This window comes from Bufo gargarizans, unplaced genomic scaffold (assembly GCF_014858855.1).
Source record: "Bufo gargarizans isolate SCDJY-AF-19 unplaced genomic scaffold, ASM1485885v1 original_scaffold_2152_pilon, whole genome shotgun sequence".
In the NCBI taxonomy this organism is placed as follows: Eukaryota; Metazoa; Chordata; class Amphibia; order Anura; family Bufonidae; genus Bufo; species Bufo gargarizans.
This window is the reverse complement of record NW_025334664.1, coordinates 42,220-66,224: the sequence shown is the minus strand read 5'-3', so window position 1 is coordinate 66,224 and position 24,005 is coordinate 42,220. Positions and strand designations below refer to the sequence as shown.

General features: G+C 42.7%; 1 protein-coding gene across 1 annotated transcript in view; it reads right to left on the bottom strand.

Annotated features, from left to right (window-relative positions):
* FAH (fumarylacetoacetate hydrolase) overlaps positions 1–24,005 on the bottom strand; it is a 51,945-nt gene that overhangs the window by 6,517 nt on the left and 21,423 nt on the right. The window contains exons 6-11 of the mRNA XM_044274951.1: positions 22,643–22,740; positions 20,482–20,534; positions 16,445–16,544; positions 13,009–13,139; positions 9,034–9,109; positions 6,513–6,559 (exon numbers count right to left, since the gene is read on the bottom strand). Coding sequence (XP_044130886.1) covers positions 6,513–6,559; positions 9,034–9,109; positions 13,009–13,139; positions 16,445–16,544; positions 20,482–20,534; positions 22,643–22,740 — 505 coding nt within the window. The remainder of the gene's footprint in view (positions 1–6,512; positions 6,560–9,033; positions 9,110–13,008; positions 13,140–16,444; positions 16,545–20,481; positions 20,535–22,642; positions 22,741–24,005) is intronic.

Below are 24,005 nucleotides of genomic sequence, written 5' to 3'. Positions count from 1 at the left end.
TACAGAAGGATGCAACAGCCTATAGTCTGCTTGTGGGCCACAGGGAATCAGCATTACCCTGGCTAGCTTATTTTGTTCTAGGAAAACTCCTATGGCTAATAGGAGCTACAATACAGGTGAAACTCGAAAAATTTAAATATCGTGCAAAAGTCTATTTATTTCAGTAATGCAACTTACCCCTTAAGGACTTGGGGTATACCGGTACATCTGAACTTTAAATTGCGGCGCGGCGGGGGTTAATCTGAACAGGATGTCCGCTGAAATCATTCAGCGGGCATCTTGTCACCATGCCCGGGGCGGGGGTCATGTGACCCCCCCGCATTGTAGATCAAAGCAAACCGCCGGTCAATTCAGACCTGCGGTTTGCTGCGTTTCCGGTCCATTCGGGTCTCCGGTGACCCGATGAACCGGAAAAAGACTGATCGACCACCAATCACAGTCCGTGCATTTGGGAGAGGCCGTGGTGCTGAATGCCGCTGTCCAGGGTGCCGATTGGTGCAGGGAGAGGCGCGAGATTCAAACTTCCAGGCCTCCTCCCTTCCTGTTCAGCACCTGCACCGTGTAGCACCTTCCTCACCAGGCTCCTGCGATCCCCCCCATCGGCAACCATCACCCTCCAGGTAGGTTAGGGTCAGTGAGGGAGAGGCACCGTTAGGCAGGGATATAAGGGAAAAGTTAGTTTCCAGCTTTGAGACCCTAGACCCCTCTGCCTATTAGCTTTAGTGCAGGCATCCTCAAACTGCGGCCCTCCAGATGTTGTAAAACTAACTCCCAGCATGCCCAGACAACCTACAGCTATCAGCAGGGCATGGTGGGAATTGTAGTTTTTACACCCGCAGTTTGAGGATGCCTGCTTAGTGTCTCCAAAGTCTGAGAGCCATACATATTGGGCATCGCCACGTCCGTAAAAACCTTCTCTATAAAAATAACATTTAACTCAAACCCCCCCCCGGATGAACAGCGTTATAATATAGTGTAAAATCTAAATAAATTTTAAAATGTAGACATATTAGTTATCGCCGCGTCCGTAAGAATCTGCCCTATAAAAATAACATTTGACCAAACCCCTCGGATGAACAGCATTAAAAATATAAAAATGGTGCCAAAGCACCCATGTTTTGGCAACATTTCCAATTGAATCCTTTTTTTCCAGTAATAAAGCAAGGGTTAACAGCCAAACAAAACTAAATATTTATTGCCCAGATTCTGTAGTTTGCAGAAACACCCCATATGTGGTCGTAAATGGCTATATAGCCACACGGCAGGGCATAAAACAAAGGGAACTCTATATGGTTTCTGGAAGGCAGATTTTGATGGACTGGCTTATTTACACCATGTCCCATTAGAAGCCCCCCTGATGTAGCCTAGACTAGAAACTCCAAAAAAGTGACCCCATCTAAGAAACTACACCCCTCAAGGTATTCAAAAGTTACTTAGTTACTTTACAAACTTTGTTAACCCTTTAGGTGTTCCACAAAACTAAATAGCGAATGTAGAAACAATTTTAGAATTACATTTTTTTGTTACCTTGCCTCAAAAAAGTGTAATATAGAGCAACCAAAAATCATATTTACCCCTAAAATAGTCCCAAAACAACAACCACCTTATCCCGTAGTTTCCTAGATGGGGTCACTTTTATGGAGTTTCTACTCTAGGGGTGCATCAGGGGGCTTGAAAGGGTACATGGTGTAAATAAACCAGTCCAGCAAAATCTGCCTTCGAAAAACCATATGGCGTTCCCCTTCTTCTATGTCCTGCCGTTTAGCCAAATAGTAGTTTACGACCACATATGGGATGTTTCTGCAAACTACAGAATCAGGGCAACCCATATTGAGTTTTGTTTGGCAGTTAATCCTTGCTGTGTTCCTGGAAAAAATGGATTATATTGGAAAATTTTCAAAACAAATTGAAATTCTTAAATTTTATGTCCATTTGCCATGAAGTCTTGTGGAAGACCTGTAAAATCAGTTTTGAATACCTTGAGGGGTGTAGTTTCTAAAATTGGGTCATTTTTGGGTGGTTTCTATTACGTAAGCCTCACAAAGTGACATCAGACCTGAACTGGTCCATAAAAAGTGGTATTTGGAAAATTTCTGAAAAATTTCAAAAACTTCTAAGCTATGTAACATCCCCAAAATTATACAAACATGAAGTAGACATAGGGAATGTAAAGTCATCACAATTTTTGGGGGGATTACTATGTATTACAGAAGTAGAGAAACTGAAACTTGCTAATTTTTCCAAATCTTTGGTAAATTTGGTATTTTTTAATGCAAAAAAAAATTTACGTTTTTGACCCAATTTTAGCAGTGTCATGAAGTACAATATGTGACGAAAAACCTATCTCAGAACGGCCTGGGTAAGTAAAAGCATTTTAAAGTTATCATCACTTAAAGTGACACTGGTCAGATTTGCAAACAATGGCCAAGTCCTTTCAGGTGAAATAGGGCTGAGTCCTTAAAAGGAATTTCCTTAATGCAGCTTAAAATTAGAATATTGTGAAAAGGTTCAGTATTCTAGGCTCAAAGTGTCACACTCTAGTCAGCTAATTAATCCATACCCCCTGAGCAAAGGGTACCTCAAAATTGTGACTTTGGGGTTTCATAAGCTGTAAGCCATAATCATCCAAATTATAACAAATAAAGGCTTGAAATATCTCGCTTTGCATGTAATGAGTCTATCTCATGTTAGTTTCACCTTTTAAGTTGCATTACTGAAATAAATGAACTTTGCACGATATTCAAATTTTTCGAGTTTCACCTGTATATTATGTAGATATTAATACTACAATATGAAATTGCTACTCAAATACATGTAAATTCCTAATACTTTTATGCAGTATATAATATTATATATATATATATATATATATATATATATATATATCTCTCAGAAGTCACATCATATACTGCATTCTGTGTGTGTATAGCATAAATGTGCTCTGAAGACTTTTCAGTGTTGAGGACTTGAATAACAAGAAGCATAACAGGGAAAAGGGAGTAATGTATGACTCTACATAGGGTTTGTCTATTGTCAGCAACCAACGGTCAAAGGATGAGAATGGGTCTATATAGGAGCTTTATCAAATGGCAAGATATTTCATTATTATTACTACTTATCATTACTTGGCATGATATTTTAATTTTAGATTTCATCTGGAGACGCCTGCACACATACATTTGCTGCAAGTTGGTACCAAAATGTGGTTGTAAGGAAGCAGAATTTTGGCTCATGTTCATTTTGTAAAGATTGTGTAACTAGGCAAATACTCCCGAGGTACATTTGGCTTTGTTCTGCATTTACATTTGGAATTCTGCAGATTTTCTGTTAACAAGGCGAGTGCATTAGTGCATTGTGGATGCTGAGATGGCAGTGAAGTAGTTTAAGATAAACTATAACATCATATGTCTGGCAGTAGATTGTAGAGTAGCTAAATATATGAATTATGAAATACACATGAAATAACTTAAAGAATATCTGCCTTTTCAGGGGATGTTTCAGAATAAACAGTCATGTATGTGAATGTAAGGAATAAGACTATGGGTAAGATTTATCAAAAATGGTGCAAAGGAAAACATAGCCCATAGCAACCAATTAGATCCCACCTTTCATTTATATTTCAGAGCATCTTTGTAAAATATAAGGATCGATCTGATTGGTTAGCCAGTTTCCCTTTGCACCACTTTTTATAAATGTCCCCTATATCTGGCCTTTGTCCTGCATTTATCGCTGTTATGCTCTCTGCAGACTCCATCTGTTATTGTCAGTTGTCCCTGAGCTCAGCTCCACAGAGGGTGCAGACAAGTAGCTATGATGTCTCCCATACACAGCACACACAGAAAAGAGGAGATCCTGCTCTCTTTTCCTTGTGCCTCACATACACAGGAGCAGCAACATTATATAGCAGTAATGTTGTGTAGCTGTGAATCCAGCACTGGGGCGAAACAGTAAAGCAATTACAGCATCAATGTCTCTTTCTCCCTCCTTCCAATCCCTCTCCCCTCTTCATAGAATTCTATGGGCAGCAACTGTAACCTGATCTATCTGAGAAGCTGGCAATCAATCTATTCTTTGCCTCTAGCAATGGATTTTAGCAGTACATTGAGAGAAAAAGCAGTGGAGAAAGCATTATTTTCTGTAGAATATTACAAAATTTGGCTTGTACTACTGATTAACAGAAAGCCTTTTGAAATGATAATATTGAAAATCAGCGCAGCAAAATATTGTGACTCACCATTTATGGAATCAAACTGAAATGTTGTTAAGTACAGAATTATTCTCCACATTCACTTTAAAGGGGTATTCCCATCTGAGACAATGGGGGCATATCGCTAGGATAAGCCCTCATTGTCTAATAGGTGCAGGTCCCACCTCTGGGACCCACGCCTACACTGACAACAGAGCCCTGAAAGTTATGGAGGGCGCACTGCTCATGTGCAACCGCCCAACATTCATTTCTATGGGGCCACCAAAAATAGCCAAGCGCTGCCTCGGCTATTTCCGTCGGCCCCATAGAAATTAATGAGAGCTCTCCCATTCACTACTACAGGGGAAACCGTTGGTAGTGGCCAGACCCTGGAAAACCTGTGGCCCTCCGGCCACCACCTTCCCGCTCCATTCTTGGTGTGGAGCCAAATGCCTAGCGATATGCCACAATTGTCTCAAATGGGGTTTGATGGGGTTTTGGCAGGAGCTCCGTACTGTATTAGAATGTATTGGCTCCGATGAGCCGACGTTATTGCTTCGCGAAGTCTTGCAAGACTTCGCGCAATAACTTCATAAATTAATTTGTACTGTAAACAACCATTTCCCAAACACTATTTTGGTTCCAAGGTACCACTTGGAACCGAACCAGAGTTCAGGAAATGTTTTTTACAGTACAAATTAATATATGAAGTTATTGCGCGAACTCTCGCGAGACTTCGGCTCATCGGAGCCAATACATTATAATACAGTACGGAGCTCCGTACTACAGTATTAGAACAAAGTTTTAAGCAAATCGACTTCTGAGGTTTCATCTGAAGTCAATTCGCTTATCCCTATTGATATCCCCTCCATACATCTGTGACCTGATCTCACGGTAATCCCACACATAAAACTGTATTAGACAGGCAGATAGTCTGCCAGATTATCGCTAACAAGCATTCGTAGTAATGCTTATTAGCGATGATCTGGCAGTGTAATCCTGCCGCCCATTACCCAATGAACAACAGGATGAAAGATCATTGTTTGCTAGTGGTAGATCGTGCTGTCTAATCACAATCTGCTGCTGGCAAACAGTGATCAGCATAGGGATGAGCAATGGCATAAGCGATCGCTCCTCCCTATACTGTGGAGGAGATCACTGCATGTAATAGCTGTGGTCTCCTCCGCTAAACAGCAGGCGATTGCCGGGAAGGAACGCTTCCCTCCCTGCTAATCTGCAGGTATAATACACCCTATAATGTCCAATCCTCACAAGACCTCCTTCTCTACCCGCTTATCTGTTCCTCCCACAATCGCCTCCAAGATTTCTCTCATGCATCCCTCATACTCTGGAACTCTCCACTCCAACATATCAGATGTTTACCTACTGTGGAAACCTCCAGAAGAAACCTCTTCAGGCAAGCCTACAACCAACAGTAACCTTGCTGCTGCTATACAGCCTAATGACCAGCTTTACGCTCACCTACTGTATCCTACTCTCATCCCTTGTAGACTGTAAGCCCTCATGGGCAGGGTCCTATCCCCTTCTGTTCCAGTTCGTAACCCGCCTTATTTATGCCTTTTGCAATAGTTTTATCTTATGAGTGTACACCACTTTTCATATGTACAGTGCCAAGGAATGAATGGCGGTTTAATGATAAATAATAACAATATAGGTGAAGACAAGAAATGGGCACATGGAATTTTAACTCTCGTTCATTTTGTTCTCCTGGAAAATACGCTGCCACCATTGTAAGTGTATGGAAGAGTAAGGATAGCTGACTGAGCGGTGTACAAGCGCCTGTAAACAAAAAAGGCAGTAGCAAAGGCAACAGTGCAGATATTAATGGGGTTGTCCCACAAAATCTATTCCACAGTTTTAAAACCAGCACCTGGATCTGAATACTTTTATAATCGCATGTAATAAAAAATTTAGCATAGCCACTGAGTTACTCAATAAAATGTATCTGTATAGCACCACCTGTCGTTAGTTTTTTTCTTATTTCTTTGACCTGCTCACTGAGATGGCCGCACATGCTCAGATTCATCCTTCAACTGCCTCCTGAGCTGTGATAGGTAGAGCATGGACACGCCCCCTTAGCTGCAGCAGAATAGACACTCCCCCTGAGCTGTCAGCTTGATATAAATCTAGCAGAGCAATGAATAGGGAGATCTCTGGATCCATGTGAGGTACAGGGCTGGTTCTAGCTTTGTTAGAAAGAGGTTGCCATGTGCTATATGATGTCTGATTTTAATTTTTTACATTAATCATTGGATAACCCCTTTAAGGTCTGATAAAGTAAACCCAAAATACAAGAATTGCTTACTTTGAAGTTAGAGCTGCATAGAGTTGCTGGCTCCTTCATCCCATTCCCTGCACAAAGAAAGTACATTGTTGTTGCAGGTATTTTTATTCTAAACATGTTTATTAACAAATTAAAAGGTTGTCTGAGATTACAAAAAAAAAATCCCTTTTGTCTCTGGAAATTCTTTCAGCTCAGAATTACATGGTGCAATTTTTGATTAGTCTTTTTTTTTTTTTTGCATATTTTAATTATTTATTTATTTTACAGACATTATCATCACTCACTATCTCTAGTGGAGCTCACAATCTAAATTCCCCATTGATATGTCTTTGGAGTGTCCGAGGGAGCACATACAAACACCATGCAGATGTTGACCTTCATGGGATTAGAACCCCCGGCGCTGCAAGGCACCAATGCTACCCACTGATCCACCATGCTGCCCACAAATAGAAACGAGAAGTGTAAGTCTTGCCTTTAGGGCTCATGAACACGACAGTTAAATGTTTTGCAGTCCGCAAATTGCGGATCCGCAAAACACGGATACTGGCCGTGTACATTCAGTATTTTGTGGAACGGAAGGGCCGGTGCCTAATACAACAGTCCTATCCTCGTCAGTAATGTAGACAATATGAGGACATTCTATTCTTTTGCGGAACACGGAATTCACACAAGGTAATTTCCGTTTTTTGTTTTGTTTTGTTTTTGAGAACCGATTGAAGTGAATGGCTCCACATACGGGCCACAAAAAAATGGAATGGACACAGAAGGAACAAATGTTCATTTGCATGAGCCCTTACACTTATCCATCCTTTTCCACTTCTGACATTGGCTGAAAATAAACTGATCTTTTTCTTGAAAGGAACCCCAGAATTTCACATTCTATAAAGCCGGTGAGCAGAATATAGTCTTATTACACCCACTCCCTGCAGCACACAGTCAGCAAACAAGCCACCCAAAAACATGCATGCACAAGTGGCAGTTATAATGTATTGCAGCTGCTGGGTATGATGAGGTTTCAGAAAAAACGTAGCATGGCCTATTTGTAGCACACTAAGGCCCCTTTCACACGAGCGAGTTTTTCACGCAGCCCTGGCCCCATAGAAGTGAATGGGGCTGCGGGAAAAACGCATCGCAACCAGAAGCAAGTGCGGATGCAATGCGCTTTTCACTGAAGGTTGCTAAGAGATGTTGTTTGTAAACCTTCAGTTTTTTTTTTAATCACACCCGCACGGAAAAAACTGAACAACTTAACGCAATCGCAGACAAAACCAACTGAACTTGCTAGCAAAATGGTGCGAGTTTCCCTGAATGCATCCGGACCTACTCCGTCATGCTCGTGGGAAAGGGGCTTAAGCGTGATTTCATATAAAGAATTTTATTTTATTTATTTTTATAACAAGAATTTTTTATTTATTTTTTGCCAAAGGCAGAACTGGATCCAGCAAAAAGGGGAATCTGCAGGTGTTCGCAGGGAAATCTGTGCGGTCAATCCACATTGATTGGGGCGGATTTACCTGCAGATTTTACTCTCCCCATCGAAGTGAATGGAGAAAATCCAGTCAGGAAAAATAAATTAACATGCTGCGGATTTTAACATCCACACGGAAAAAATCTACATCGTGTGCATGAGAATTTCAAATTCTCATAGAAAATAATGTACATGACCTGATTGTGTGCATTTACCCTAAATCCTTCCTCCATATTTCACATTCCTTTTGTATACACATCTGGCTTCAGGTAAAAAAAAAACTGTATGAAAAACTGCATCATGTTTCTAAAAATTGCTACCATTTTGATGCCGTTTTTGTAGAGTAGTGAGGAGAATTATATAAGAAAGATTTTTTTGAAACCTACTTCTAGTTTTGGACTTATAAATTGCATAAAAATTCCAAGTGTAAACCTACCCCGGATCTGGTCATAGCTTCAGACGTTATTCCTAATATTTTGACATGGTTAGCAATATTTGTATGGGTACACAAATGATAGATCAAGCATATGGCAATCTGCTCCCTAAGGGGAACACTTATAATTCATGCTTAGACCTCTATTAGTGGTAAACACTTCAGTCGCAGTGTTTAATATGGTCTGAAAAATTACAAGACATGTGGGACAATGCAGGGTTACGAGATTTCCCATAAATCAACCTAAAAACAAACATAAAGAAATGTCCCATATTGTGGGAAATATCCATTTGTGTATGCTTCTTTCCCATACTAAATCTACTTCCTCAGCGTTGTCCAGGGTCTCTTAGCAGTATACAGGCTATCCTGACAGTAAAAGAGACACCCTGCTCTATGATGAGATTACTAGCACAAGTACAGAGTGTTATTCTCATATGAGACGTCTGTAAATACCAAGTGTAAGTTCACATTTGGTTGGCTCCAAATGTATAGGCAGTCATAGTACTTGTCTCCTCAGATAACCAGATAATTAGAAGGAAGGAAATATACAAATGTAAACAGCTCAGTATAGACCTGCTAAGTCCATCTCTCAACACCCACATGGATCAATAATGCAGAATCATTAGTAAAATGCAATTTACCTTGAAGGCAGACAGACAAGTTAATATTGAATGTGTAATTACTCTTGTCCTGAAGATATGGCAGTGGCACTGGATCCTGAAAATAGAAGATACAAGAAAAATCAATGGATGGTGAGCAATGGGAAGAGTATGAGGTCCTGATTTATGGACCTCATACTTTTGTAGCCCATAGTAGAAATTGGGAGAGTGTAGTTTACTATATTATCATTATTATTAGCATGGTGGCTCAGATGTTAGCACTGGTGTTTTCCAGCGTTGGGGTCCTGGGTTCGAATCCGCAACGACAAGCCGTAGGGTTATACAAATTGAGAAGTAGCAGGTGTCACTAAGATCTGCAGATGATCAAATTTTCAAGCACCTAGCTCCAATCTGTGGCAATTGTGTTGTTTCATGAAAATGGGATTATTATTATTATTATGTGTTCTTGCATAGCAAGACCACATATTGTTATCTCACATATATATTATTATTATGTGTTCTTGCATAGCAAGACCACATATTGTTATCTCACATATATATTATTATTCTTATTATTCTTCTTATTCTTATTATAGCCAAATTTGCCACCCTAACTCCTCCCACAGTTTTTACACTACATAGACAAAAATTTACCAAAACGTGCAGATTGTTCCCGATCGGATTGCTATTACTTTGTGGAGCGATCCCACCCCCGGGGCCCCCGTGGCGGGCCCCGGAAGCCCCCTTTTTTCCCATAGACTTTGACACGGTAAATTTTCAAATCGCTCCCACTCGCCAGGCTTTGACGCTAAAGTCACCAAACTTGGGTCACTTAGTCATGGAGTCAACCCGAAAATTTTGGGCACATTTCGGGGACCCCAAAAAGTGGGCGGGGCCACACAGAACCAATCAAAATCTCCCCATTGACTTTAATGAGACCTTCAAATTGCTACTTCTCCCACATTTTTAGGAGTACAAATTCCAAACTTTGCAGACTTGGTCGGCACCCACCCAAGTACCTTGCTTTTGCTTTGTTACCCGATCCCACCCTCCGGGCCCCTGGGACAGGGCCCCCAAAATCCACGTTTTTCCCATTGACTTTGACAGGGACAATTTTCAAATCTCTCCCAGTCGCACAGATTTTAAACTAAAGTCACCAAACTTGGGTCACTTAGTCATGGGGTCAACCTGAAAATTTCTGTCACATTTTGGGGGACATTAAAAAGTGGGCGGAGCTACAAACCACCAATCAGATTTTCCCTATTGACTTCAATGAGAAACTTTTAAATTGCTGTCATTCTCACAGTATTTAAGCCAGAATACCCAAACTAGGCACCGTAGGTCATTGGGTGACTGGGGTCAAAAAAAATTAAAAAGTGGGCGGGGTCTACAACGGCCAATCAAATTTCAGCCATTTGTTTAAATGGGAAAAATTCAAACTGCCGCTGCTCTTAGACTGTTAATGGCAGGGTTCCCGAAACTTGGCACAGTTGGTCACTGGAGGACTGTGCCAATGTATATCTCATTTTGGGGATGCTAAAAAGTGGGCGGAGCCACAAACAACCAATCAGATTTTCCCTATTGACTTCAATAAGAAACCTTTAAACAGCTGTCATTCTCACAGCACCCAAACTCGGCAGGGTGGGTCAGTGTGAGACAAAGGTCAAAATTTAGAAAAGTGGGCGGAGTCTACACTCCACCCTGTTACTCCGCCCACTCCAGTTGTAAGCTACTGGTGGAGGCAAGAACACATCACACAATTTCCCCAGAAATTGTACCTTTTCTAGTTCTTCTTATTCTTATTATAGCCAAATTTGCCACCCTAACTCCTCCCACAGTTTTTACACTACATAGACAAAAATTTACCAAAACATGCAGATTGTACCCGATCGGATTGCTATTACTTTGTGGAGCGATCCCACCCCCGGGGCCCCCGTGGCGGGCCCCGGAAGCCCCCTTTTTTCCCATAGACTTTGACAGGGTAAATTTTCAAATCGCTCCCACTCGCACAGATTTTAAACTAAAGTCACCAAACTTGGGTCACTTAGTCATGGAGTCAACCCGAAAACTTTGGGCACATTTCGGGGACCCCAAAAAGTGGGCGGGGCCACACAGAACCAATCAAAATCTCCCCATTGACTTTAATGAGACCTTCAAATTGCTACTTCTCCCACATTTTTAGGAGTACAAATTCCAAACTTTGCAGACTTGGTCGGCACCCACCCAAGTACCTTGCTTTTGCTTTGTTACCCGATCCCACCCTCCGGGCCCCTGGGACAGGGCCCCCAAAATCCACGTTTTTCCCATTGACTTTGACAGGGACAATTTTCAAATCTCTCCCAGTCGCACAGATTTTAAACTAAAGTCACCAAACTTGGGTCACTTAGTCATGGGGTCAACCTGAAAATTTCTGTCACATTTTGGGGGGACATTAAAAAGTGGGCGGAGCTACAAACCACCAATCAGATTTTCCCTATTGACTTCAATGAGAAACTTTTAAATTGCTGTCATTCTCACAGTATTTAAGCCAGAATACCCAAACTAGGCACCGTAGGTCATTGGGTGACTGGGGTCAAAAAAAAATTAAAAGTGGGCGGGGTCTACAACGGCCAATCAAATTTCAGCCATTTGTTTAAATGGGAAAAATTCAAACTGCCGCTGCTCTTAGACTGTTAATGGCAGGGTTCCCGAAACTTGGCACAGTTGGTCACTGGAGGACTGTGCCAATGTATATCTCATTTTGGGGATGCTAAAAAGTGGGCGGAGCCACAAACAACCAATCAGATTTTCCCTATTGACTTCAATAAGAAACCTTTAAACAGCTGTCATTCTCACAGCACCCAAACTCGGCAGGGTGGGTCAGTGTGAGACAAAGGTCAAAATTTATAAAAGTGGGCGGAGTCTACACTCCACCCAGTTACTCCGCCCACTCCAGTTGTAAGCTACTGGTGGAGGCAAGAACACATCACACAATTTCCCCAGAAATTGTACCTTTTCTAGTTATTATTATTATGCCAATTTGAATTAGTCACATGAAACCTAAAAAATGGGACCAAGTCATGTGGGATGTTTGTGTATTGCCTCCTGTTCATCGATGTGTCACTTATTTCCCCCTGTCGCAAACTGAGAGGGACAGAAACCTTGAAGATTACAAAATGTCTAGACCGAGATGTCAATACTGTTCAACGTTGCATGTCCCGGTGGTTGGGAAAACAACGATGACTGGAACGACAGAAAGAGGTGAACGGATCATCCGAATACAAAAATGGGGCGTAGTCATCCATTCTGTACTGCAAGTGAAATTGGACATTACATCATAAGCCTAGGGTGGCAAACAGTGTCTACACAAACCATGGCATTTGCACGACATTGGGCAAGAAGCCAGACATCCAGCTACAGGTGTTCCATTACCTTCATGCCACCGATCTCAAAGGCCGTCATGGTGCCGAGCAAAATGGGAAAGGAAGGCAGGAATGAGTCCCGCTCCATTGATAGCTGGAGATTGGTCAATGGGCAATGACATGAAGAGGCCTTCACAAGGGAATGTCACACCAGCCCTACTCAGAGAATTACGGTGTGGGGTGGCTGTTCCCTTGATTTGTGCGACCAAGTGCATGGGTGGCAAGCCAAGGGGTCAAACTGCATGTATTTCGGTGTGTGGCGCTCATACTCGATACTGAATAAATCTGTCCTACTGAATAAAGAGGTTTTCAATATATTGTTTCTTTATGAGTTGCATATAATTAAGGGTACAGCTACACTGTGACATTGGTCGCATGACGTGATGTTGCCAGGATAACAGAGTAGTGATAATCCCATAGAAAGTAATGACATCTCTGCACAAGTCTCCAAAAGTCCACCACTGCTGTTTTTTTGCGACTCGCGCAGATGTTGTGTGATCAGTGTTGCCGTCTAGCTGTACCCTTACATGTGTATCAGTTCTGTAATTCACATAATTCCATGACTTTTCCTTTTTGGCGTTACCATGTCAATGTTTAGGAGTGTATGTTTACTCACCTGCACTGGATTTGGTAGCACAAAAGGCATAAGGGCCTCCATAGGTACAACCCATGGCGATATAGTAGTTGCAAAATTTTTGCTCAAGAAAGGACCAAGAGGAACATATTCCCATTTTTGGATATCTCTGGCTAATGATATGGGGGGAGACAAGAAGCAAATGTTATTTAGTGCCATAACTTTAAGATTTAAATACATGTTGTAGAGGAACTGGTTTTAATGGGGCCGTCTGAAACATATCACTAGGATATGCCATCAGTTTAAGATCATTGAGTCAGACAGCAGGCTAGAACAAAGTGGTATAGACTGGATAGAACCGGCACTCAAAACAATCGGATTGCACGTGGAAATTGAATAAAAATTTATTAAACAATCAACACTATATACTAGATGCACCAAGGTAAAATTCATATAAAATATATAAAAAATAAAAAGCATATATCTCAGTGTTAGCCAAGCGAGTGGAGTTTTCTTAGGGCACAGAGGTCTGAAGTGCTACGCACAGAGGGCTGCATCCGTGTCCCCCCAAGTGGGTAGGCTATTGGATCACAGTCGTCTGTGACGGAGCTACACAGAGCTGATTGAATATTGTGCTTGAAATAGTCGCAGGTATTATTCACATATAAATTTCACATAAGCTTAAATGCATGTAAATAAAATCTTGTGCCACCGTATAGGGTAGAGAAAAAGGTGTTTAAAGGTGAACTGAGTTCAATTATCCATCACCTAGAGTGGTCTCAATTTCTGAGTAAACTGGAGGTGAGAAAGTCACTAGTCCAGCACGTCTGATGTCACCGTGCATATACCGCCTTGCGTACAGCGGTTCAGTATGGTTCCACTTGAGTTAGTGTTACTCACTGTTTCCCGTGTGAATTCACTCGGTTAGGTCTGCGGGAGGTTTTCTGTCGTGGCGTCCCACGTTTCAGTCTTTCCCCGCTGTATTAGTGTCGGGTCCGGTTGTCTGTTTGGATCCCGTCTGTACTCTCGTGGGAGACCTATGTCAGCTGTTTCACTTACGTGAATTTCACAGCGCTTCTTGGTCTTACGTGAGTAAGTGGATAAACTTATTAGTACATGGCCATGTACCGCTGCGATAGTTCTTTCACAGGTAATACGCCCAGACGCGTTTCGAGATATCTTATCTCTTCCTCAGTGGGGAAAGACTGAAACGTGGGACGCCACGACAGAAAACCTCCCGCAGACCTAACCGAGTGAATTCACACGGGAAACAGTGAGTAACACTAACTCAAGTGGAACCATACTGAACCGCTGTACGCAAGGCGGTATATGCACGGTGACATCAGACGTGCTGGACTAGTGACTTTCTCACCTCCAGTTTACTCAGAAATTGAGACCACTCTAGGTGATGGATAATTGAACTCAGTTCACCTTTAAACACCTTTTTCTCTACCCTATACGGTGGCACAAGATTTTATTTACATGCATTTAAGCTTATGTGAAATTTATATGTGAATAATACCTGCGACTATTTCAAGCACAATATTCAATCAGCCCTGTGTAGCTCCGTCACAGACGACTGTGATCCAATAGCCTACCCACTTGGGGGGACACGGATGCAGCCCTCTGTGCGTAGCACTTCAGACCTCTGTGCCCTAAGAAAACTCCACTCGCTTGGCTAACACTGAGATATATGCTTTTTATTTTTTATATATTTTATATGAATTTTACCTTGGTGCATCTAGTATATAGTGTTGATTGTTTAATAAATTTTTATTCAATTTCCACGTGCAATCCGATTGTTTTGAGTGCCGGTTCTATCCAGTCTATACTACATTTATCAGAATCAGGGGGTTCTTCTTTGAACCTGTGCACCTGTCGTGTCAAATCACAGTGAGCCACCTGCACAGCATCCTTTGTAAACTACTTGTAGAACAAAGTGGTAACAGCCATCTGTACCTATAGAGCAAGATGCTGACAATTCATTCATAACTTCTAATAGAAATGATACAGGAACGGCACAACAGAGCCATAAGAATAGATGCTCCAGAATTGTTATTACTTGGGGAATGCATGTAGTTACTACAACAGACATGTCAGGAGCGGTGACAGCTCCTCTTTAAGGTTTAGGCTCATATTTGAAATAACCTTGAGGTGTTACATCATAAGCAACTCTTTCTGCTATGACTAATGCTTGCAGCCAACGATATTCTGTGAACAGTGATGTACTGGTAATCTGCTCGGAATACAATTTTTCTAATATTATAATAAAATGTACCCAAAAAGTTTAGCATAAGATGTCAATAACTAAAATGTTCGTGATGTTCAGAAGCAGCTCTTCCCATTGGTACTTGTTTTGCTTTATATAGAGGTGATATAGCACCACCTGTTGGTAGTATTAAGGTAAGACCACTGATCGGAGAATACACATTCTATACATAATGCTGTCGGTGTTATCCAATACTTTCCAGAACTGTAAGGGTTACATAGCATCATGAATCACTATAATGCTATTCAACCCCGTCAGTGCTGGGAGGTCAGGACGGGTGCTCTCGCTGACATACACTGCGAGTCCAACGCGTGGAACTCGCTCGCGTGAAATGGACCTAATGGAAACCCAACGGACCTCATTATAGTAAATGGGGTCTATCTGGTTATGTGCTGGATCTGGCACTTCCATTATTTTTACTCTCTTGCTCCTATAACTAAACAGAACAATATAAATGATTAGCACCGATGTGAAATCAGTCCAAGCAGGAATGTTTTATGTACCCTGACATCTTTCTATTATAACCAGCAGTAACTTCTCCAGCAACTTGTGCTACAGTAGCTCTTCAGTGGGATCAGACCAGATGGGCTAGCCTTAACTCAAATGAACCTTGGTCACTCATGATCCTGTCATCAGTTCACCAGTTGTCCTCCTCTTGACCACTTTTGGTGCTTTGGAAATGCTCTGACCCAGTCATCAACCATCACAATGTAAGTCCTTCCAAGTCCTTTCCTTCTTCCAATACATCATTTTCAAAAAACTACTATTCAGTTGCTGCCTAATTTATCCCATACCTGGACAGATGCCACGAGATAATCAGTTATTCAGTTCACCTGTACGGAAACCTGAAGCAATGGCACTGACTGAGCATAGCCCTAATGGCATCAGCAACAGGCTGTGTGTGCAAATAAAGCGGACACCTAAGGGTAGAGCCGGAGCAAATGGTGCAGATCTCGAATATGCTGTGGGTTTGCATCGGAATTCGCCCTCTGCATTTCAAAGGGTGAAACATCAGGCATACATCTGCAACACCTATTAACAAGACCCACTGTATGTGAATTTACGTGCGGATATTGCTGCGGAATACTTCCTTAACGTGTGGTTGAGATGTGTTAAAATGCCTTTACTCATTCAGCGGAGAGCTATTAAGTGTGTATGGACGGCAGCGGGAAGTGTGTCTGCAATATACATGGCTCCTGAGAGTCTTACCGCTCCAGTCATTCATGAGTACCATGCCAAAGATGTGCTCATCAGCTTCCTGAATGGGAATAGGTTTTCCCAAATCATTTCCAGGGCCCACAAAGAAAGCCTGTGAAAGAAGATAAAAGAGGCTCCCGATTAATTTCTGGAGCCTAGAACATTCTGAGATTTGCTGACCGAGGTTTTCTTGTGAAATGGGAATGGGACGATTGGTTACGATATCTGCTCCAAAATGTGCTGTTTAGGCCTCATGCACATGACCGTACCACAAAATGTGGATCCACAAAATACAGATGACATCCATGTTGCATCTTGTGGATCCATTGACTTCATTGGGTCCGTGCTCCACATTCAGCCTGACAAGAAAGACGTTACTATGAGCAGCCTTTGGAACCTTTATCATCAGCCATTTCAATGGCCATTGTAGAATGCTTTATTTCTTATCCAGCATTGCCCTGTAAAGCCTAATTCACACGTCTGTGGAACACGGTCCGTGAGATACCGGACTGGAATCCTGCTTAGTGCAGGAGCGCACGGTGTGATTGGTTGCTTCGTGCCGCCGATGCTGTACAGTAATACAATCGTATAGATCATACCAGTGTATTACTGTACTGCGGCACAAAGCGCACGGCATCATAGCAACCAATGACACTGTGCGCTCCTGCACTAAGCAGGATGCCAGTCCGGTATCTCACGGACAGTGTTCCACGGACGTGTGAATTAGGCTAAAGGAGTGTGGGAGCAGTGGGACCCCCTACAATCAGGCTAGCCATCAGGGAACCCTTCAAACAAAACTGGACAACCAGTGTGAAATGGGAGACTGGCAGACATACTTCTCTTCCAGACACCGGGACATCTTCTATCAGGACATACACATGACTACAGAGGCATAGAAATGTAGTATTGTTGCAATTATGTCTTAGGCAGATATGTAAATTATTAAAGGTGTGGTCTGATTAGACACTGGGTTTTGCCATAATATGATGTAAAAGTGCTTCCTCTGCCGTATAAAAGGGCTCTCAGAGGCTACTTTTGGGTAGTGTACCTTTTTATTAGATTTTGCTGACTGCTAGACATGCCCCTGCAAAGACATTTTGCCAGAACACTGACAACTCAGCGATATTACTGGCATTTTTCAGCAGGATAAAGCTCACTCACACACAGCAAGGGTTTCCTAGGAATGTCTCCAGATTGAAACACTTCCTTGGCCTGCCCAGTGACCAGATTTATCACCAATCAAACATTTATTGGACCAGCTTCAGGAATATACAAGTGTGCAGGATCTACAGGCCCAGCTGTAACATCTGTGGGAAAATGTGATGAAGGGCTTCATACGAAACCTGTATGCCTCCATGCCCAACCGTATCTCATCTTGAATCTAGGCTAGAGGTGGCCCAACAAGGTACTAGAGTTTTCCTTCAATTGTACAGTTTTCCCAATAAATGTTTCCTTTCACATTATGATCACTTAGGCTACTTTCACACTCGCGTTTTGGTTTCCGTTTGCGAGATCCGTTCAGGGCTCTCAACAGTAGCCCAAAATGGATCAGTTTTGCCCTAATGCATTCTGAATGGAAAAGGAAAAGGATCTGCTCAGAATGCATCAGTTTGCGCTATAGGCGGACACCAAAACACAGCCTGCAGCGTTTTGCTATCCGCCTGACAAAGCGGAGCCAAACTGATCCGTCCTGGCACACAATGTTTTCTCTGGCAAAACGGATCCGTCCCCCATTGACTTTCAATGGAGTTCAAGAAGGATCTGTCATGGCTATAGAAGACATAATACAACCAGATCCGTTTATGACGGATGCATGCGGTTGTATTATTGTAACGGAAGCGTTTTTGCAGATCTGCAAAAAATGCTAGTGTGAAAGTAGCCTTAGGGCCCTTTCACACTTGCGTTGTCCGGATCCGGCGTGTCCTCCACTTGCCGGAGGTACACGCCGGATCCGGAAAAACGCAAGTGTACGGAAAGCATTAGAAGACGGATCCGTCTTCAAAATGCTTTCAGTGTTACTATGGCAGCCAGGACGCTATTAAAGTCCTGGTTGCCATAGTAGGAGCGGGGAGCGGGGGAGCGGCATACTTACAGTCTGTGCGTCTCCCGGGGCGCTCCAGAATGACGTCAGAGCGCCCCAGGCGCATGGATGACGTGTACATGCGATCACGTCATCCATGCGCCTGGGGTGCCCTGACGTCACTCTGGAGCGCCCCGGGAGCCGCACGGACGGTAAGTATGCTGCTCCCCCGCTCCCCGCTACACTTTACCATGGCTGCCAGGACTTTAGCGTCCCGGCTGCCATGGTAACCATTCAGAAAAAGCTAAACGTCGGATCCGGCAATGCGCCGAAACAACGTTTAGCTTAAGGCCGGATCCGGATCAATGCCTTTCAATGGGCATTCATTCCGGATCCGGCCTTGCGGCAAATCTTCAGGATTTTTGGCCGGAGCAAAAAGTACTGCATGCTGCGGTATTTTCTCCGGCCAAAAAACGTTCCGTTCCGGAACGGAAGACATCCTGATGCATCCTGAACGGATTTCTCTCCATTCAGAATGCATTAGGATAATCCTGATCAGGATTGTTCCGGCATAGAGCCCCGACGACGGAACTCTATGCCGGAACCGGCCAACGCAAGTGTGAAAGGGCCCTTACAGATATTATCATTACATTCACACCTAGAACGTTTCATTCAATCCCAACAACTCCTTCTCGGTGCATTATTGTTTTTGTCAATGAGGACACACACACACATCCTAAAAATTGTGTTATGTTCCATTAATATCTTGAAATATATTACTGCACAAATAGAGGCATTTAGACTTGAGTTCCCATAAACCAGTCTTGATCCCTGTGCGCTGGAGTGAGATGCAGTCCATGCGCCAGAAACTGAAGTCTACGCCAGTTAGGGGCTGGCATAGACTTCAGCTATAACTTATCTGGTATAAATTTGGCGGGCTGTGTGGAGCCCTGACCCTCTCGCTAAACCCCACCCTTTTTCTTGCTACTTTGGAAAAGTGTTAAAAATAAAAATACGGTTGTTCACTGATATTTGCGCGTGTGATTCGAGATTCAACAATATGTTTTTTAAAAAGGCAATTCATTCATCTGATGTGGACAGGCAATAGGATGTCCGCAATTTTTCTTTGCAGTCTGTTCACATTAGAGCAATTTGTCATGATTAGTACACATACACATGTTAGAATTAATCTGTTAATCACAGTCAAGTTGTTAGGTGAACATTCACGCCGCGTTACCGCGAGACCGGAGCACAAGCCGGCTGAAGAGCTGCAGAAGGCCATGAGTAATACCCGACATTGCTGTGCACTAAAGGCCATACTGTATATCGTAACCTAAAAGCTTCGATCAATTTAATCAACTAACAAGTTGACTGTGATTAACAGATTAATTCTAACACGTGTATGTGTACTAATCGTGACAAATCGCACTAATGTGAACAGACTGCAACGACAAATTGCGGACATTCTATTGCCTGTCCACATCAGATGAACGAATTACCTTTTAAAAATACATATTGCTAAAAAACATATTGTTGACTCTCTAATCACACGCGCAAATATCAGTGAACAACCGTATTTTTATTTTTTATGCGTGAGCTCCGCATTGTAGAAGGACGAGTTTTATTAATTTATGAATTTATTGAGAATATATTTTGGAGGATTTATGATATACTGTTCGATTAAATGTTTTTATGTATATGTTTTGAGTAAAAATACTTGCACTATATTGTGAGCCAGCCATTTTTTAAATACATTTGTTAAAAATATTTTGAAACTGGTGGGCGGCCAGGAGGCCTGGCTCTAATAAGACGGGGAGCGTCCTCAATCTTTTTCTATATTATTTCACTTTGGAAAAGTGTTGAGAAGCTCAAAAAGACACAAATTATGGTGCAAATATGTCATGTGCCATAATTCGCTACTTTTTGATGCCACAATAGTAGAGTTAACACCTTAGTAAGTGTCCCTCCAGGAGTGCTACAAAGACTGAAGCAGTAACGTACGTATATCAAAATGAAAAGAACTCCTTACCATTTCTAGCTCTATATCCAAGAGTTTGCTAGCATCAAATATTGGTGGTTTATCTACAGCAAGAAAGAAAAAAAGATCAGCTGGAAAATTCCTTTTACACCACACGCAAAGTTAAGGGCCCTATAGGTGCTATTACACATATCGGCCGTCACATGTCCGAGCAGCAGCCAAAGGCAACGATTCGATTTCGATACCATAAAAAAGTACTGCGATACTCGGTACCACGTGAAAAAAATAAAACACAAAAAAAGCTGCGTGCATTCCAGATTTTATGGAACGTCTGAACCATAATAGAACAGTCCTAACCTAATTTTTGTCGGGACAAGGTGACTTAAAAATGGCAAATTACATGTTTTTTTTTCTTTTTCTGTTACGGCGTTCACTGTATAGGAGATATTTTAAAATATTTTGATAGTTCGCACTTTTTCGGGCGTGGCGATATGTAATTTTTTTATTATTTATACTGTATATTTTATATGTAAAATTGGGCAAGGGGGTGATTTAAACTTAATATTTTGGTGTTTGTTTTTTTTTTACTTTTTTTTTTTTACTTTTTATTTAATAACTATTTCCCCCCTTAGGGGCTAGAACCTGGGATCTTTTCATCCCTTGTTCTATTCACCCTGATAGAGCTCTATTAGGGTGAATAGAACTTCACATTGTCACTGCTGCCAGGTGCATAGTGCACACAGCAGCAGTGAGCTTACCATGGAAGGCTTCAGTAGCATCCTGGCTGCCATGGTAACCGATCAGAGCCCCAGGATTACACTGCTGGGGCTCCGATCGGAACTGCCACTGCCACCAATGATAAAAATACTTGGGGGGGGGGGGGGGCTGGGGGCGCACTACGCCACCAATGATTTTACTTTATAATACTGGGGTTGGGGTTGGTGCACTGCGCCACCAATGAATATCGTTTATGCTTAATACAAACGCAGGCTGCGCTGCGGGTGCCGGACATATACCATACCCGGCACCCAGCCTCTATGACTGCGCGCTGTGATCCGCCACTATTAACCCCTCAGGTGCCGCACCTGACGGGTTAATAGCGGCTGATCACAGCACGCAGTCATAGAGGCTGGGTGCCGGGTATGGTATATGTCCGGCACCCACAGCGCAGCCTGCGTTTGTATTAAGCATAAACGATATTCATTGGTGGCACAGTGGCCACAGCCCCTCCCCTCCTCCTCCCTGCTATCAGCCCATTGGTGGCAGCGCCAGCAGCAGTACAGGGGGGAGGGACCGCCTCCTTCTCCCCTGTGCTGTTGGGAAGAACATGGCCGCGCTGACAGCAGTGCATCCCATATCAGTTTGTAAAAGCGACAGAGCAGCGGAGGGTCTAGGCGAAATGGCGACAAGACTACAAAGTCTTGTCGCCATTTAGCAATTCTAAGTCGCATTTGCAACCATTTTGGTCACCATCTGGAGCCTCTGGGGCCAAGCCGATTGTAAAGGAAAGAAGTGATAAGTCTTGGCAGTATCACCTGTGCCAATGGGCCACGAGACAACTGGTACATGTGACTGCTCCCTATATCAATATCAGGAGGACCCGAGCTATCATCTGTGAGGAAACACTCTAGAAAATGAAGAAACAACATTGAGCTCATTGAAATGAATGGGGTGGCCACGCAATGTGTGAACTAATTAAGTAGTCAAGTGCTAGAATAGCACATCACAGTGCCGTTCTAGTACATGTGACTACTGACTGCATCAGTCACGGGATCAAGCTACTTACTAGTCCAGCAGGGACTGGAAACACCTAGGTATGGGGCAGTAACGTAGGAACAGCTGGACTGCGGGCAGCTGAGAGAATATTTTTTTTTTTTCAATTGGTAGGAGGCACCATTAGGGTTGTTAGATCCTAGACCAGACAACCCCTTTAAGTGTTCAATTTTTTTGTGCAGCGCCACCACAGGGGAAATTAAGCATTACACAGTATGCCTACAAATCAATGAGTTGGCTGTAAAATGCAGAGCAAAACAGATCCTCCACAGAAATCGATGCTCTCTGTAACTGCTAACCTCTGCCTTTTCTGTGTATTGTGCCAGGAGGGAATGATCTCACAGTACACAACCATGCCCTTCACTTATAGTTTAGCAGACTGGTTCTTTCTACATTAGTAAATTTGGAGAACAAAGAAACAACATCATGAATAACCTACCATCACTTGGCCTTATTTGTCCCTTTGGTCTTTTAATTGGAGTACCGGAAACCACGACAGATGATGCCCGTCCATGATAACCAACCGGTAGATGTAACCTATGGAAACAGAATTAAGGGCTATATTGGTGGAAAACTACATATGCAATCATCAATATACCGCTGTCTGCTTCACAGGTATCTCCTACTCATCTGGGTAGGATTGCCAGTTCTTATGCAGTAGTCTTTACTCAGCCTTGATCTTAAAAAGATTCCGTCGCCTCTCCTGACATGTCTGTTTTAGCAACTACTAGCATTCCCCGTGTAATAACAATTCTGGAGCGTCTATTCTTATGACTCTAGGTAGTGTCATTCCTTTATTATTCCTTCTAGAAGTTATGAAAGAACTGCCTAGCAGTTTGCAATGAAGGTTCAGATGGGGGGGGGGGGCCCTGTGTGAGATCCTGAAACAGCTCTCACTGTTCAATGTTTGTGCATAATTAAGTATTAGGATTGTCATTCTGCGTTTCGGCCACAAGAGGCCACTTTTTCCCAGTTACAGCTAATAGACTGCTGATATTTTAATATTTATGAGAGGTGGAGCAGAGTGCCTGAAAGAAGGAACTGTTGGCCATCTTAGGAGCAGACTAACAAAGACAGTGAGAGTGAATCTTTCTTCATCCAAGTTCAGAAGCGTCCTGCAGTGACCAGAGTTACAGCGGAGTGCAGCTGAACGTCGTTTGAGGTCTAAATCCTGCCCAAGGGAAAGAGGAATCGTTTCAGGAAGAGGCTAAAGAGCAAAGTACTACCCTGCTGTATCACATGTGTTTTGAAAAGGCTTGCTGTTCAGTTCAGAGCCAGCGGATGCAGTACAGACCCGGGTCAGTAATATCGTGCACGCAACTCATAGCAATTTTGGCGCCCAGAGACTGAGTTAAGGCCTGTAGTTAGCTAGTTAGGGCCTTCATTTTGTGTCATCCCAGAAGGTTTCTATCGTTCACCATAGTACTCTAGAACCGAAAAAGGACATTGCTTAACTGATAAACTTCCTAGGAAAATCGGGCCAGTTCAACAGTTCTGTTAAAGAGTAATCCTTAAGCACGTGCTACGTTATCAGTTAAGGGAATGGGGAAATTCTGTGTAGTGCTATAGGATTGTAAGCTCTTGTGTTGCACAGCAGGCTAGCCCGTATTGCACGCTCACGCAATTGTTCGCGCTTTATTTAGGGTAATAATAGGTTTGGCGAGGCAGTTCTAGTAGTGATGGTCTGCTTGCTTATTAATATCAGTCAAAGAATATATCAGACACATAGCTTATCAGTACAATGTATTGGTTAGGGTAGCAGCTCCTGCTTCCCTTGCCCCTCTTGGCAGTAACTGATAGCA